An 18,761-nucleotide genomic window follows, 5' to 3' on the forward strand; every position below is an offset into this window, starting at 1 on the left:
AAGCACTTTACAACCAATGAAGTGCCTCTGAAATATAGTCACTGATGTGGTAAAATTCACCAATTTACAAACAGCAAGCTCCCACAAGCAGCATTACGATAATAACCGGGTAAAGTGCATTACTGATGTTGGTTGTAAATTAAATGTTGACCAGGGGATAGTTTTTTTTCCACAAAAAACAAAAAGTGCTGGAAAATCTCAGCAGATCTCTCAGCATCTGTGGGGATAGAATAGAGCCAACGTTTCGAATATGGATGACTCTTTGTCTTAAGATTTTTAAAATTCATTCATAGGATATGGGCATCGCTGGCTGGGCTAGCATTTGTTGCCCATCCCTAATTGCCCTTGAACTGAGTGGTTCAGTAGGCCATTTTGGAGGGCAGTTTTAAGAGTTAACCACATTGCTGTGGCTCTGGAGTGACATATAGGCCAGACCGGATACGGATAACAGCTTTCCTTCCCTATTAGTGAACCAGATGGGTTTTTACAACAATCGACTGCTCCAGAGTCATCATTAGACATTTAATTAGTTTTTTTTATTGAATCCAATTTCACAATCAGCTACCATGGGACTTGAACCTGGGTCCCCAGGGCATTACCCTAGATCTCTGGATTATTAATGCAGTGACAGTACCACTGCGCCATTGCCTCCACAGCCCTTCTTCAAAGTAAGTGCCATGGAATCATTGCATCTAATTGAGAAAGCAGACTTGACACAGATTTAACGTCTCATCTGAAATCCAGCCCATACATTCAGTTTTGAGGTGGTCACTGAAAGAATGAACCACGTCATTGGGGCTGCATTTAAAAGGACCCCAATAGCCCCTAAACTTATGGCAAATGCTCCCAATCCCCACAACAGTCAGACCTCCAGGAATAAAAGGCTTTGCGAGATTCAGGAGGAATGCATTAACAAAGCAAGTCTATGGGGGAAACATCTGCAAGGAACAATTTCTCTAAACGAACGCAAATGCACTCAGCACAATCGACATTACATTAAATTCAAAACTTTTACCACCTGGGAGATCTGGTGTGGGTTGTAAAAGCGTCTCAAAGCACATAGGAAACATATAATTCTACAATATCGATGTTTGCTGAATTTCAAAACACATTATCCCCGAGTGTAATTTCCTAATTCAATTCAAAGGCTTTTTCTTTTGGCAAATTAGCACTTTCGCAGAAGAAAACATCCAAAAGAGCAGCGTCTCTATGACGATTGTGTTGGGATGTAAGCTGTTGTACACCTGGGTGAAAAATGCTGCTTTTGCTGGAGCTAATATATCTTAATGAATGTTCTCAGAGCGCTGAGCCAATAACCACCCTTTAAGTTTAATACGAATTGCCACTTTTTTTTAAGCATTTGTAGGGAGGCTTTATCACTGGGGAAGTGGCAACAAGTCTACCATGCTCGCTAACTTACACTGACTCCCAGTCAAGTAATGTCCTGATGTAAGCATTCTCATCCGAGTTTTCAAATCTCTCCATGGCCTTTGCTTCCCCCCATCTCTGCCAACACCACAACCCCTGCAAGATTTGCACTCATCTAATTGCACTCATGGCACATTCCCTATTTTTATTGCTCCATCTTCCGTTGTCTTGGTCCCAGAATTCCCTCCCTTCCCCCTCTTCACAGTGGTTAGCACAGCTGCCTCACAGCGCCAGGGACCTGGGTTCAATTCCCAGTTTGGGTCACTGACTGTGCAGAGTCTGCTTGTTCTCCTCGTGTCTGCATGGGTGTCCTCCAGGTGCTCCGGTTTCCTTCCACAGTTCCTAAGACAAGCTGGTTAGGTGCACTGGGCCATGCTAAATTCTCCCTCAGTGTACCAGTCACCAAAGACTGCTAAAGATAAAGGTGCACGTGTTACGGTAATGTATTAGCATGGATAGAGGATTGGTTAACTAACAGAAAGCAAAGAGTAGGGGTAAATGGGTGTTTTTCTGGTTGGCGATTAGTGACTAATGGTGTGCCTCAAGGATCAGTGTCGGAACACAATTGTTTATTATTTACATTGATAATCTGGAGTTGGGACCAAGCGTAGTGTGTCAAAATTCGCAGATCACACTAAGATGGGTGGAAGAGCAAAGTGTGCAGAGGACGCTGAAAGTCTGCAAAGGGATATAGATAGTCTAAGTGAGTGGATGAGAGTCTGGCAGATGGAGTACAACGTTGGTAAATGTGAGGTCATCATTTTGAGAGGAATAACAGCAAAATGGACTATTTTTTAAATGGTAAAAAATTGCAGCATGCTGCTGTGCAGAGGGACCTGGGTGTCCTTGGGCAGGAATCTCAAGGAGTTGGTTTGCAGATGCAGCAGGTAATTAAGAAGGCCCAGTGAAGCAGTTGAGGCTATCTTATTGAATGTTTTTAAGGCAAGGATAGATACATTTTTGAACAGTAAAGGAATTCAGGGTTCTGGTGAGTGGGCGGGTAAGTGGAGCTGAGTCCACAAAAAGATCAGCCATGATCTTGTTGAATGGCAGAGGGGCCAGATGGCCTACTCCTGCTCCTAGTTCTCATGTTCCCGAACAGATGGTGGAGTGCGGCAAATAGGGGATTTTCACAGAAACTTCAGTTTTTTTATTCATTTGTGGGACATGGGCATCGCTGGCTAGGCCAGCATTTATTACCCATCCCTAGTTGCCCTTGAGAAGGTGGTGGTGAGCTGCTGCAGTCCACATGCTGTGGGTTGACCCACAATGTTTTAGGGAGAGAATTCCAGGATTTTGACCCAGCGACTGCGAAGGAACGGCGATAAATTTCCAAGTCACCGTGTCGCCATCACAAGAGTTGAATGACAGAAGTGTACGGTGGCGACTCTCGCAAGAGGTAAAGCCAGACCAATTTCATTCATCTATTCTTGATAACTCCATTAACTCCCTAAAAGCCCATATACTTTGGTGAAGTGCACTGTTGAACATTAACTATATACAGGATTCACTGTAGCAATTTACCAAGTTCACTCCAACAGCACCAGTCACATCAGCAGAATGGGCAAAAGCAGCATGGTGAGAACCCCATCATAGAACTATACAATCCCTACAGTGCAGAGAGAGAGAGAGAGAGAGAGGCCATTTGGCCCATTGCAGCTGCACCAACTCTCTGACAGTGCACCTTATCCAGGCCCTAGCCCCATAACCCACATACTTACTCCACTAATCCCCCTAATCTACACATCTTGGAACGCCAAGGGGCAATTTAGCTTGGCCAATCCACCTAACCCGCACATCTTTGAACTGTGGGAGGAAACTGAAGCACCTGGAGGAAACCCAAGCAGACGGGCAGAGAATGTGCAGACTCCACACCGAGAGTCACCCAAGGACGGAATTGAACCCGGGTCCCTGTTGCTGTGAGGCAGTAGTGCTAACCACTGTGGCCACCATGCCACCCTTCAATGCAACCTGCCCCTGTCAGACACTATCCCAACTTGGACCAATATCCTTGTTCCTCCATTGTCACTGAGTCAATGGAAAAAACAACTTCATTCTACATGATACCATCGTAGGAGCACCATTATAGGTTCAGCCTAAAGGGACAATCCTTAAAAACAGAGATGAGGAGGAATTTCTTCAGCCAGAGAGTGGTGAATTTGTGGAACTCTTTGCTGCAGAAGGCTGTGCAGGCCAGGTCATTGAGTGTCTTTAAGACAGAGATACGTAGGTTCTTGATCAATAAGGGGATCAGGAGAATGGGGATGAGAAAAATATCAGCCATGATTGAATGGCGTAGCAGACTCAATGGGCCGAGTGGTCTAATTCTGTTCCTACGTCTTATGGTCTATTATCACAGGATTGGAGGGGTCGATGGCATAATCCCTCACCCCCTTCTTTGGGAATTATGATTGGATGGTGCATGTATCTGCCTTTCTCAGGATCAGATATAAAAATAATCCCCCACTTGCGATACGAAACAGAACACATTTTTCAAAAAAGTAGGTACAATATTGTGGCACTCCTTTTCATACAAATAATGGAATCCATTTATTTCCCACCCTTATTGCATTATTTATTCGGAACGCCAGAATGTGGAACTCTACAGTTTGACTATTCCTTGATGTGTTTGCAATTATGCAGGAAAAAAAGATTAAAATAACTCACGCTCTCACTAGTTAAGACCTCAAGCTCCATGGTTACTGTAGCCCGTGGATATTTAACTGCAGTGAAATGGCAATGAGTCAAACTTGGATGACACAAGATTCACATTATGTTGATGTTGTCACCCATTTGTGCCAGAGAGCAGCAAATCCTATGGAACTATGCCCGTGATAAGCTGAAGTTCAGCAGCGGTAACTCCAAATTAGCCAAATTTAGCTATGCCTGTCATCCGACGCTGCTCTGATTAATCGAGTTAGACCGCACAAGAGCACAAAATCGCGGTCGGCTGGGCAAGCCACCATCTGACGCTGAGATCTCCCCGTGGAAGGAAGTGTTAAGCTCTTGAGTACGGCGAGAGAAAGTTAAAAGTGTTGTCGATGGGAGAGAGGGTGAAGTGGGAACAAGTGGAAGTCTGTGGGGTAAAGTGGGAAAGGGGACATCGCAGAGGGGTGAGACTCTCCACCATCACGTTCATTCATCATCGTGAAATGAGGTGAAAACCTTGGAAGAGTTCAACAAGCTGGCACTCTCTCCTGCAGGGAAGAACAGCTGCCCATCCTGACACTGTGAAGAAACTCTGCCAACGTGGTTCGAGGCAGCCCGAGCGAGAGAACACTCTCCAATCCTGCAGAAAAGGAGGAGTCGCCCTGGCCAAGAAGCTGAGCTACGTGGAGTTCACCTGCGGGTGATGAATGGATGAAACTACTTAAGACGAGGTATGACATTGTCTTCCACGCGGTGAGGGATGGCAGTGTTGCGAAGTGGAGTTTGTAAAGATATAAAGAAGGCTTGTAGAGATTGTAAAATACTCAAAGGAGAACAACAGTGCGTGGTGCCTTTAAAAGAATGTTTAAAATACAGGGTACATGGATTGCAACAATCGTATCCAGGACCAAGCATCAGGGTTTCCTAGGTGACAAATTTTGGAGGAGGTTGCATTTTGATAGCATATTGGCTTAAAGACACTCAGCTAACAGCCTATCAGTTTAAAAGAGACACTCAGCTCAAAGGAACCAATCAAATTTAAATTTTGCTTTTGTTGTCAACACCAATCCAATTCTGATAAAGAGAATGCATAGGTCATCAAGAATATAAATATCGGAATCCAACTGTCTGCCTTCAGTGATTCCAGTTCAGTTAGTGAGTTCAACTAAGATGATCATCTCTGGAGCGGTTCTCCACCCTGCCAGCTAAAAGAACTCTCTTGGAAGAGAATTCTCTATCTTTCTAACAACAGGATATCAAGTCAGAAAGACCTTACAGACAGAGAAATCACCAGAACAAAACTCCAAAACTTTTAACCAAAAGAGAAAATGCTGGAAAATCTCAATAGATCTGGCAGCATCTGTAAGGAGAGAAAAGAGCTGACGTTTTGAGTCCAGATGACCGTTTTTCCAACTTTTTTTCCAAGCCATCAGACCTGGTTGTATATAGTTTTAATGAGAGTGACTAAGATTCTGCTATTACTGTTTTGGTACTGAATGGTCCTTGATTTTATTTGAACAGCATTTCAGTCGAACCATCTTTAATTAATATGTTACTTGTTTAGTTAAAGTTTTGATTAGTTAAATAAAATAACTCGCTAATAATTCACTTAAAGTGAGTGTCAGATCTTCATGTTAATGAACCTCTAAATGTTAATGTAGAACAGTTAACATCTTCTCAAACACTCTTACCAGATTATGAAGCGAGGTAAAGGGGATTAACCTCTGCATTATAACACTGGTTTCAGCAACAATGACAGATGATTAGCACCAAAATGGTCTCTCCTTGATTTTGAACGTGTATGGACCATGAGACATCTTTAATGAAACTGCACTATCCTTTGCCAGACCATTCTTTGATGTATAAAGATGGAAGACATAAGGTGGAAACGTTACTGCTGTGGCTTGCACCAAAAAGTTGTTCAAGGAGCCACATGGCTTCACAAATGTTAAGACACTATCCATGCATTATGAAGTTAATGAAGCTGTTTGAATATGCAGTTTTGAGGGTTGGATCAGGAAAGGAGATGAAAAGCATCGGGGAAAGAACAGGAAGACTGTCATCATTACAGCCAACTCCCTGTGCACCCAACACGGCTGGCCCCCAGAGTATCAAACTTGCATCTTGCTTCCCAACACCACTGTCAAGCTCCAACCAACGGATCAAAGGATGATTAGGATCCTGAAAACCCACTACTGACAACAGACGATCTCTCAGTTTATGGAGGTGACTGACGAAGAGGAGAATATTGCAGCGAGTAACTCTCTGCCTGACTCCCCAAAGCCTATCCACTACCTACAGTCAGCAATGTGATGGAATACTCCCCACTTGCCTGGATGGGTGCAGCTCCAACAACACTCAAGAAGCTTGATGCCATCTATTTGATTGGCACACATCTAGAAACATCCACTCCCTCCGCCACCAATGCTCAGTAGCAGCAATGTGTACTATCTACAAGATGCACTGCAACAATTCACCAAAGATCCTTAGACAGCACCTTACAAACCCACATCTGCTTCTATCTAGAAGGACAAGGGGAACAGATAATGGGAACACCACCGCCTGCAAGTTCCCCTCCACGTCACTCGCCACCCTGACTTGGAAATATATCGGCCGTTCCTTCACTGTCACTGGGTCAAAATCCTGGAATTCCCTCCCTAATGGCATTGTGGGTCAACCCACAGAGCGTGGACTGCAGTGATTCAAGAAGGCAGCTCACCACCACCTTCTCGGGGCAACTGGGGATGGGCAATAAATGATGGCCAGCCGGCATCGTCATGTCCCATAAATAAAAATAATAATCCAACTCTATTAGAGACCTGAAGGAGGTGAGGATGATCATGATGGAAGCCACAATTGCTAACTGCTTCCTTCACACTGGCTTCGAGGTACTTTGCGTTGCCTGCAGGAGACTGGCATGGACCACCCAGCAGAGACAACCTTTACAGGGACATGGATGATACTGTATGCTGCATGATGGGAATGACAGACAACGCCGTCATGGATGAAGCACGTTCTTTAGCTGAGGAGCCGGAGGAGGCCAGTGACCAGAGGAATCGAAGGAACTCCTGCCCACTGTTTCCCCAGGCAATACTGCAAAGGCCGTGGAGATGCTTCAGAATCTCACACTGGCAACAGAAACATTTTGACTGCATTAGTGAGAAAGTGGACAGTGTCCAAAGTCAGAACGCTGAGAGAAAGTGATCACAGAGTGAGCTCCCGGCATGTTTCAATGCAAAATGCCCAACTTCTTTGTAAGGTCAGGTATTGTCAAGTGTGGACAAGTTGAATAAAGACTTTTTCACACATTCTTTGCTTAACTCTGTCTTCATTCAGCATCTGAACCTGTTGTTTTTGACAAAGGCTGTGTGTGTAGGCATGTCCGGTCGGAGGGATGGAGTTGTGTGGGAGAAGGGCCTCCCTGGAGATCACAAAGTGCCACTTAACACGAATCTGGAGGCAGATTCCCTGGGATTTGCCTCAATTGGAATTTTACTGTACTTAACCAGGATGCCAGATTGAAACTCTTCGAATAAAATAGACGTTTTACCAACTTCAATTCTGTTGATTCACCACTGCTACTGGCACTGAGTGTTATATCTGCAATACTGAGCTTTCACTCTGTAACCCATGCTTGCCACTAAATTTAGTATTATCATTGAGGGTGGTCAAGGTGCTGACTAAACAGATGAAACAGCCTGGTGTCATCAATCTCAAGTTGCAAGTGAAGGTGCAGTGGAGGTAAATCTGTCCATTTTACCCAGGGTGAGGAAGGTGGCATCTCTGAAACTTGCTTTTTTAAGTTAGACCCCTTAAAAACTCATCACAGATACTTCCCAATTTCAATAAGAAACGGCAAGGCCTGCAAACACAAACAAATTCCAGGAATTTCAAACATGTGAACAGTTTTCACGAACAACTGATTTCAAACTGGTACCTTAATGCCATCTGTGGGATTATGGACTACTGTTGTCTGTGGTTCCTGAGTAGATAAGACAGGAGAAAAAAGGAGATTTAATGGATAAATCCTTCAGTCCAACATCCAGTGACATCTGTCTTAGTTTTTAATAACAGGGACAAAACTACAACAAATAAAAGACATTAAGCTTTAATACACATTAATCGATCCCCTCTTACAATAATACTAATGTGCAGGAAAAGAAGCATCAAAATGGCAAAATTAGTATTAACAATATAACAATCTCCCTAGAAACACTGAACCTTCAATCTCTTGGCCAACGATGGCAATCTCGGCTGGTGAGTGGGTTTGTGTGGGTTTCCTCCGGGTGCTCCAGTTTCCTCTCTCAGTCCAAAGATGTGCCGGTTAGGTGGATTGGCCGTGCTAACTTGCCACTTGGTGTCAGGGGGACTAGCTAGGGTAAATGTGTGGGGTTACGGGAATAGGACCTGGGTGGGATTGTGGTCGGTACAGACTCAATGGGCTGAATGGCCTTGTTCTGTACTGCAGGGATTCTATGATCGATTCTTTCTATTCTATGGTAAAAGCAAAAGAAATATGGACACAGGGGGAGCACACGGCTCTCACAGTCAATGTTGTGAGCAATCAGCCCACATCTCATTCTTTACAATCACTTCAGTCACTGGTAGGAAAAAAAACTACACGGATGGAAATCAGCAGAAAGGGCCAACCCTGTATGCGGGCAACGGTTAACAAAATGTCTCGTGGCAGCACTCAGAACCCAGATGGGCTGCATGTGCCCCCCAGCCTGCAGGCTGCTTACCACTGAGCTAGGCACTGGGCGGCTGGTTTGAGAAGTTCACTGCTAATCCTTCCATCCTTCAACTACTAACCCTACACAACACAAAATCCCAGAACACTGATGGCCGAGGTGACCACTTAGCAGAGGTGCCCATATCTGCTTTGGATCTGTTGACTCCTGGCAATTGTCACCGGCTCGGTTGGAAGATATAGGAATAACGATCAAATTAAACAGCATCCTTCCTTGTTATCTGACAATGCTCCATGACAGAGGCTGAGGGGAGAACTGATAGAGGTCTACAAGGCATAAGATGGAGTGGATAGTCAGATGCTTCCCCCCAGGGTGGAAGTGTCAATTACAAGGGGGCACAGGTTCAAGGTGAGAGGTGGGAAGTTCAAGGCAGATGTGCGGGGGAACATTGCCAAGCAGTCATTTTCTGGTGGGCATCTAAAAGAAAGGCGGAGTGTCTCACCCACCATTACACAACTGGAAAAAAAAGATGGAAAGTAAAACTGGACTGTCCCTGGAAAGATAAACACAAGACACACATCGTGACGGCACCAGAGTTACAACACCAAGGTAATGAAAAGAAGTCAGCAGGTACCATTGTGGTTGCTGTAGAAGATTCCTTCGGGGCACTGACTATGTTGTTTTTGCTGTTGTTTGTCTGTGGCTGTACAAGGAAACAAAAGGATGGTTTAGCTTTTCACAGAGAAACTGGAAAACCGAACAACAAACTGTTAACACCAACCAATGTAGAACGTGCAGATACTGCAATGTCTTCAGATCCTGATTCAGCCGCACTTGGGTGCCTTCGAGTTTGGGGTTGCGGTTGGTTAGGGGGCGGGTACAGGGGGCAGGGTAATAAGAACGAAGCGTTTGTCTTTTTGTGGGGAGGTCAGCGACTATTTTTACCAGCCATTTATCCAAGATTAATACCAACCAAAGCCTGAACCGCGGAGAGTTGCACAGCTGCATGTCAAGGGTTGTAGGACATCAAAGGCTGAAATCAGCTGAAGCAAAAGTGTTAATTCCCCAGCATCATGCCGCGCAGTTCATTCCATCTTTGTATTGGGACACGGATTTTACACAACTGGTTTCGTTCCAACACTTCTGTCTTAGACTTACCAGGCCACGCGTCTCAGGCTTCTCACATTTGGAAATTCACTGCATCACTTTGGTACATTACAATGGTAAAACCATACAGTGCAGAAGGCAGCCTTTCGGCCCATTGAGTCTATACTGACAACAATCCCACCCAAGCCCTATCCTCGTAATCCCACATATTTCCCCCACTAATCCCTCTAACTGATGCATCCCAGGACACGAAGGGGCAATTTCGCATGACCAATTCACCTAACCAGCACGTCTCTGGACTTTCGGAACACCCAAAGGAAACCCATGCAGACATGAGGAGAATGTGCAAACTCCACACAGAGTGTGACCCCAGCCTGGAATCGAACCCAGGTTCCCGGCGCTGTGAGGCAGCAGTGCTAACCACTGTGCCACCGTGGCGTCCATGATGATCACACACCTGCCTGTATGCTTTGATATGTCCCGGGGGTTTGTGAAGAAAGCTGCATGCGTAACACCACTTCTTTCTTCATATTGCCTGTGTTGCGTACATGTACAGGAAATGGTGACACACACAACAAATTTAACAGTTTAATACAAAGGTGCTTAACCTCTCTTACATGCCACGCCTGTAGCCATACGGGAGACAGCTCCAATGCCCTCCCCACCATTACCAATCACTACTAGTGCACAGGTCACAAGGCAATCGGTGAATGAATGAACATTCTACCTAAGTACATCTCTTACTTGGGTATTGAAGATGGACCACTTATTCCCTATTAATCCCATTCCTGACTTTTTAACTGAACAGACAAAAAATATTGCTTGCTTAAGGGAGAAGGTTCATATATGAGCTCAATGTGGAGAGCTAAGATTTAACCCTTTAGAATATTAATTGGCAGCCATATGTTGCCACGTTGGAGCAAAGGATACATCTGTTGCCCTGGTACAATCGAGGGAATGACATTCGGCCCATTGAGACCGCTCCACCATCCAATGTGATCAGAGCTTCTCTCAGGCATCACCCACTCCCCATATCCCTGCATTCCTCGAGAAGCTAAAACTCCTCAGTCAGCCCTGGCTCAAACTGGCATCACTCTTGATAGTTTGTGGGTGGCTTGAGGTTCACCCCAAGCCCACACTGCTGAGGCAGTGCTGCACAGTGCCGTTCTGCAAAGGAGCCATTAAACCAGGTGCTCGTAAAGAACACATGGAAGAAGAATTGGGAAGTTTATCCGGTCTCCCGGCCGATATTAGTCCTGCAACCCAAACTACCAGAGCAGATTATCTGGTTATTATCAGGCCAATGTTAACCGTGTGCAATGAGGTGTCCACATTGCCCTCACTACAACAGTGACGACAAGAATTTAATTGGCTGTAAACTGCTTTGCACTCTACTGACAAATTAGTGATAATTTGGGTCACTGTCTGTGTGGAGTTTGCACCTTCTCCCCATGTCTGCGTGGGTTTCCTCTGGGTGCTCCGGTTTTCTCCCACAGTCTGAAGTTGTGCAGGTCAAGTGGATTGGACCATGCTGAAATTGCCCCTTAGTGTCCAAAGGTGGATCAGACATAGTGAACGAGTAGGTTTATGGCAGTAGGTTGGGGGGAGAGCGGGGTTGGTCCTGGCTAAGTGCTCTATCAGAGAGTCAGTGCAGACTCGATGGGCCAAATGGCCTCTTTCTGCACTGTGGGGATACAAATCAGCCATTGCTAGGGACCGTACGTGACCCTCGCCGGTGAGGACCTACACCAGCGAGGCCACGAAGGCAAGTGAACCCGGAAGACTGCTGCCCCGGCTCACTAATAATATTTAAATTCAGATTTAAATATTAAAATCAGCCTCATGCCCAGATTCTGTCGGCAATTCAGGGCCAGTATCTCAATACAGGTATCATGGCGAGAGGCGAGGAACCGGGCACACGAACCCGGTTTTGCACCTCGCTCGCAATCTTACCAGCTCGCCATGCCGATCCAACAGCGTGACGAGCCAGTAAAATCTAACCCCCACTTCTCCTCCTCCACCCAAGATCTTTGAAACCTGTCCCCACAACTTAACATTTTTGGTCTCTGTTATCTATGGCCCAGAGCGAGCCTGTTGATCGCACAGTTTGGGGATTGGGGTCTAAATTACCTGTTGGAGAGAAACAAAAATTTGGAGTTCGATTTTGGTGGAGTTGATGGGAAATTCTCTGGGTCGTTCACGCCAGCAGGGCACCTCCTGACAGAGGTGGGAGGACCAGAGGATCCCCCCCGACCAATAAACAGCATGCTTTCTCCTGTCGCTGAGAAAAACGCTGAGGGGAGGCCAGGGCATCTCATTCTTGGTCTAGTAAAGTTTATAAAGTTTATTTATCAGTCACAAGTAAGGTTTACATTAACAGTGCAATGAAGTTACTGTGAAATTCCCCTGGTCGCCACACTCTGGTGCCTGTTTGGGTCAATGCACCCTAACCAGCACATCTTTCAGACTGTGGGAGGAAACAGGAGCACCAGATGAAACCCACGCAGACACGGGGAGAATGTGCAAACTCCACACACAGTGACCCAAACCGGGAATCGAACCTGGGACCCTGGCGCTGTGAGGCAGCAGTGCTGACTACTGTGTCACTGTGCTGCCCCATAGTAGATTTGTTGGGTATAAAGGGGGGGGGCCTTCTCACATCATTAAATACTTTACTCTCTGCCCAACCATATCTACTGGGATTATTGAAATGTCTGTGATTGAAAGTGCGCTTGATTCCAGCTCTCTCTGGAAGTGAAGTGTGACCTTCCTAATGTGAGAAAGAGCTCCTTAAAGCGAGGCAATCTCCAGTCTGTATCTGCTCCCTTGAAACAAATACCTTATCTGCATGTCTAACTTTAATTGCGGATGGATTCAAGGATGTCAGAGGCAGATGAAAGAATCATTCTGTGGGGAGAGACTTTATCAACAGCACTTTGAGAAAGGATTAAGTAGAGAGTCTTTGCGAATACTTTCTCCTATCCTGTACCAAAACCACAAGCTGAGAATAAGGAGGAGTTTTTTTTGAATATTCTTTAAGAATACTCCCGTTAAGTCAAAACCATGGCCAGAATTTTATACTGTTTCCCCCATCCTGGAGGTCTGTCATCCGAGTGGAGATGGTGGAAGTGAGGAGGATAATGGTGGAAGGGGACCTTGCAGTGATGTTACGCTAAGGTGGGCAAGACTCTAGGCAAGGGGTCTGCTCTTGCCCCAGTTGAGGGCCTCAGGAATAACCACTTCCCACCCAGTCTCAACTCTGAGGCTACAGGACAGATTTAAATGCCATGGGGGAAACCCAAAGACAAGGGAAGTTAGATCATGGGGGTGAGTTCCATTAGCATCCCCCTACTGACTGGGGGCACCCAGGAATCACTGGAACCTCCCCCCTTTCCCCCACGGACTAACTGAGCCATGACAGATCAGCCATGATCTTATTGAATGGCGGGGCAGGCTCGAAGGGCTAGTTGGCCTACTCCTGCTCCTATTTCTTATGTTCTTATGTTCTAACTCGACTGCCCCCGCCCCACTCTCTCACACCAGGAGGCCTGGCACTGATCTGGATCTCTGGTTCCCTGGATCTGGTCTCAGGCCAACTCCCTGCCATTCCTCTTCCAGCCACCGCAATACTGTTGCCACAAGGACTGGAGAATTCCCAGCCAATCTGATTAGCTGGTTGCCAAGGTGGCTCATTGCCCTGAGTGAGGGGTGAGAGTCCCACCTACTGCCAATCAACACTCATTAGGGCAGAGTGGTTGCAGAGCAGCCGGAGTTGGCAGGGAGATGGTCCCTGCTGACTCTTAACATGACTAAGGCCCATCCTATAAATGCAGGCCCATGTTTCATTTTGCTAGTGGCTAACTGTGCGTCAAAAGGACTAATGTGAAGTGGCAGTGGTTTAAATTTAATTGTCACTGCACGGGGCTACAGTTGGAGCTGATGACTATGCACATACTGTGATCATTTACAGGAACACCATTCACTGCTGCCTCACAACGCCTGGGTTTGATTCCCAGCTTGGGTCACTGTCTGTGTGGAGTTTGCACATTCTCCCCGTGTCTGCGTGGGTTTCCTCTAGGCTCCAGTTTCTTCCCACAGTCCAAAGATGTGCGGGGTCGGTGGATTGGTCATGCTAAATTGCCCCTTAGTGTTGGGGGTCTAACTTGGGTGAATGCATGAGGTTATGGGGATAGGGCAAGGGTAGGATTGTAGTCAGTGCAGACTTGACAGGCCGAATGGCTTCCTTCTGCACTGCAGAATTCTATTGTTCACCCATTAGGTAAGGGTGCACATTGAGTTGGTGACCAGTCTGGGTAGAATGTGGCATCTCTGCAAGGTCAAATAATGCCACAAAATACACATCCACAGTGTGGTCTGACAGCTTTACACTGAACACATTCTTCAAGCTTACACACACACACACTATACATGCGCACGCACACACACACCCAGACACGCGCATGCACGCGCACACACACCCACCCCAGACACGCGCACGCACACACACCCAGACATGCGCATGCATGCACACACCCACCCCAGACACGCGCACGCACACACACCCAGACACGCGCATGCACGCACACACCCACCCCAGACATGCGCACGCACACACACCCAGACACGCGCATGCACGCGCACACACACCCACCCCAGACACGCGCGCACACACACCCAGACACGCGCATGCACGCACACACCCACCCCAGACATGCGCACGCACACACACCCAGACACGTGCATGCATGCACACACCCACCCCAGACACACGCATGCATGCACACACCCACCCCAGACACACGCATGCATGCACACACCCACCCCAGACACGCGTGCACACACACCCAGACATGCGCATGCACGCACACACCCACCCCAGACACGCGCATGCATACACACCCAGACACGCGCATGCATGCACACACCCACCCCAGACACGTGCACGCACACACACCCAGACACGCGCATGCATGCACACACCCACCCCAGACACGCGCGCACACACCCACCCCAGACACGCGCACGCACACACACATCCACCCAGACATGTGCACGCAAACACACACACACATGTGCACACAGCCCCACCCACACACGCGTGCACACACGCCCAGCCAGCCAGACACACACACACCCACCCAGACACACATACACAGACACACACATGTTAATCAGTCAAAGGTACCTCTCGTGACAGGACATGGAGTCCTTGGCCATAATTCCCATTTCTGGATGATCTAAGCCAGGGCTTTCCAAATGGTTGAGTCATGACCCTGAGTAAGGTCATGGGTGTCAAAGCAGCAATGGCTGCCGTGGCGCTCGGACTGAACGCTAACAAAGCTGCCTCTCACAAATTTATGTCCCGATGGACGTGGCAGATCTTTGAGATTGCTGCCGCAAAATAAAATCCCCCGACACTGTACTGATCACCACATCCCAGCCAACCCCACCCTGCTCACCTCTCTCACCTACCCCATCCCCAAATTTGCATTCGGGGGTCACATGGAGTCTGGGACATTTAAAATGGGGGTCGCACCAAGAAAAAGTGCTGGTCTAAGGTCTTAACCTTGGGGGAATTCTCCAGTAACTTCATTGCAGTGTTAATGTAAGCCTTACCTGTGACTATTAAATAAACTTTAACACATTGGCTACTCTTCCATTGGCTTTCCCATGACGTAACTCATCAACATCCTGTCTGTCTAGTTTGCTTTCCAAATAAGTGCAGTTCCTGTCCTGTAAGCACAGCTAAAAAAAATAATTTCCCATGCCCAAAACCAACTGGGTAAAGAAAAGGAGCACATAATCTGTCAATTATATTAGTTATATTTGTTAGGGATTCAATGTGGCCATTTATATTTAAAGGCAACTTAGCCCCATGTGCAGGATTTGAATGAATCCAGCGTTAAATCTGTTTAAAAAGAATTCTTCACTTGAGAACGCTTTCTCCCATCATTTAAAGCTTTCCCGACTGGATGATCAGTTTGGATAGCATCAAGGCCAATCGTACACACGGATAATAGAACTGGGGCAGCAGCTCTTATTTTTATAGTGTCCTACAGTGCAGAAGGAGGCCATTTGGCCCATCGAGTCTGCACCATCCACAATCCCATCCAAGCCCCATCCCCATAACCCCATGCATGTGCCCTAGCTGGTCCCTCTGGCACTAAGGGGCAATTTACCATGGCCAATGCACCTAACCCACACATCTTTGGACTGTGGGAGGAAACTGGAGCACCCGGAGGAAACCCACGCAGATGTGGGGAGACTGTGCAAACAACACACAGACAGTGATCCAAGCCGGGAATCGAACCCGGGTCCCTGGCTCTGTGAGGCAGCAGGGCTAACCACTGTGCCACCCCGGTTAATTATTTGTGTAAATTTATCAATTCTGAATCTTTACAGAGCTTTTTTATTTTCGGCTCACACCAAGTGTTCTAACCCGCCGTCGTGTCATTGTAACCTGACCATGTGTATTGCTGAAAAGAGAGGCATATCAAAGCTTTTCACCTGGCACTCATCAGGACAAATGCAAGAATACCAACTTTCAAAGGCTTGTCCAAGACAAAAAATGTCTGCACTACCAAGCGGGCGCTTATGTTTCCAAACCAACCAACAGTTTCTCATCATCCAATTATCACTGCCCGCATAGCTTCCATCGTGTGTTCCCAACCCCTCACTCCCACCACCACCTCCCCCCCAAACCACCTCAGTTGAGATCCTTACCACTGTGAGAGGGGGAACTTCCACTCTGTCGATTTGAACTCAAGTTCCTGATCCTCAAGGCAGCTGGTCACCCCCTCCTCCGACAACACTTCTCTTTCGGCTAATATTTTTAGATCACTCGTGGGCAAATTTACCAGGGGAGGGGTGGCATGGAAATGCTCCTCTAACTCTGCATGAAAATGTCTTATATTTCCTGCATTACGTTGGGTCTTTTTTTTAGTTCCACTCATTCCATAAGTTAAATGGCAAAGTTCACCGCTGTGTTTTGTTGCCAGTTATTATGTAATCCCAGGATAATCCTTCCCGGCTAAAATGAGCTGTTTGCCTCCCAGATGGAACCACTCTAGTGAAGAAGAATCCGGTGCTATCTTCATCAGGTGAATGGTAAAGGAGCAGTGCTCCGAAAGCTCGTGATTCCAAATAAACCTGTTGGATTTTAACCTGGTGTGGTGAGACTATGAATAGTAAGAAGTCTCACCACACCAGGTTAAAGTCCAACAGGTTTACTTGGAATCACGAACTTTCACAGCGCTGCTCCTTCATCACTCACCTGAGGAAGGAGCAGCTCCGAAAGCTCGTAATACCAAATAAACCTGTTGGACTTTAATCTGGGCGCCGTGAGACTTCTTACTGTGCCCACCCCAGTCCAACACCAGCATCTCCACATCATCCTGTGAAACGACGGTTATGCTTAGGGGTTAACATGGTGATAAGTATATCCTCTGATAATTGTTAGCAGATGAGCCTAAGGATCTTAAAGTCCGACAGGTTTACTTGGAATCACGAGGTTTTGGAGCGCTGCTCCTTCAAGAACTGTTGCCGCAGTTTTGAAGGGATCAGGTGAGTTTATACGAGCAGGCTCTGGTGGGCACCTGGCAGATGAGGAGAAGCAGGGCTTTATCTTAAAAGTACGAAAAGAAAGAAAGAAAGAGGAATCATTGGGATCTCAAACCTGCCGATTTTACGCCTCGGTAAAATGGCTGTGGTGCGTACGTGAACACGGAACAATGAACAACAGGACAAGTACCACAACAAACATTACAGGGCACAGGCACACTTAAAATCTGCCCCTAGTAACACCACTGGATGGGATGGCGGGATGATGCACGTGATCACAAGACGCAAAAGATGAGGTGAAAATGTTCCAAGTTACAAAAGGTCCTCACCATTAAATGAACACTGGAACTGGACTTCCTTTTCTGAACAGTTCAATAAAGAGAGAGAGAGAGAAGGGAAGAGAACAAGAAATTTCCACTGGTTAGATATGAAAAGCACAAAGGTTGTTTGTGAAGGGATAGATGGATCACAACAAAAGAAAAGGAAAGGTCCAGTCTATTGACAAGGTAAACTGTGGGTTTCTCAGGTGCTGGTTTAACTAGCAGGTGTCTGCACCTTGGGAAAACAGACTAGGGGCAATGCTAATGCAACTCATCTTGTGGAAAACCCATCAGATTGGGTGACATGTTGGCACAGTGGTTAGCACTGCTGCCTCACAACACCAGCGACCCAGGTTCAATTCCCGGTTTGGGTCACTGTGTGGAGTTTGCATGTTCTCCCCATGTCTGCATGGGTTTCCTCCAGGTGCTCCACTTGCCTCCCACCGTCCAAAGATGTGTGGGCTAGTTTGATTGGCCATGCTAAATTGACCCTAATGTCAGGGATTTAGCCGGATAAGTATGTGGGGTTACGGGAATAGGGTCTGGGTGGGATTGTTGTTGGTACAGACTCGATGGGCCAAATGGCCTCCTTCTGTACTGCAGGGATTCTATGATTCAGATCAGGCTGTATTTTGCATCCCTGGTTGAATTAAAAGTAACATTGGCCAAGGGGCAAAACCAATATGGCTCCAATCAGTAATTAGTTTCCTGAGGGATAAGGTAAAAAGTTGGGTTAGTGCAGACTCGAAGGGCTGAATGGCCTCTTTCTGCAGTGTAGGGATTCTATGATGAGTCGAAATTACAGTACGAAGTCTCACAACACCAGGTTAAAGGCCAACAGGTTTATCTGGAATCATGAGTTTTTGCAGCGCTGCTCCTTCATTAGGACTCATCTAATGAAGCAGCAGTGCTCCGAAAGCTCGTGATTCCAAATGGTGTTGTGAGACTTCTTACCGCGCCCACCCCAGTTTAATGCCAGTGTCTCTACATCAAGTCTAAGTTAAGT

The 18,761-nt window shown here is 46.7% G+C and overlaps 1 protein-coding gene across 5 annotated transcripts in view; it reads right to left on the reverse strand.

Annotated features, from left to right (window-relative positions):
- camk2g2 (calcium/calmodulin-dependent protein kinase (CaM kinase) II gamma 2) overlaps positions 1–18,761 on the reverse strand; it is a 409,466-nt gene that overhangs the window by 53,012 nt on the left and 337,693 nt on the right. For 3 of the 5 annotated variants that reach the window (XM_080215915.1, XM_080215910.1, XM_080215912.1), the window contains 3 exons: positions 17,765–17,797; positions 9,403–9,471; positions 8,015–8,059 (listed from right to left, as the gene is read on the reverse strand). In XM_080215915.1, coding sequence (XP_080072041.1) covers positions 8,015–8,059; positions 9,403–9,471; positions 17,765–17,797 — 147 coding nt within the window. The remainder of the gene's footprint in view (positions 1–8,014; positions 8,060–9,402; positions 9,472–17,764; positions 17,798–18,761) is intronic. The other 2 variants (XM_080215911.1, XM_080215914.1) reach the window with 1 other exon arrangement.

This window comes from Carcharhinus amblyrhynchos, chromosome 31 (genome assembly GCF_965287045.1).
Source record: "Carcharhinus amblyrhynchos chromosome 31, sCarAmb.v2.hapA, whole genome shotgun sequence".
In the NCBI taxonomy this organism is placed as follows: domain Eukaryota; kingdom Metazoa; phylum Chordata; class Chondrichthyes; order Carcharhiniformes; family Carcharhinidae; genus Carcharhinus; species Carcharhinus amblyrhynchos.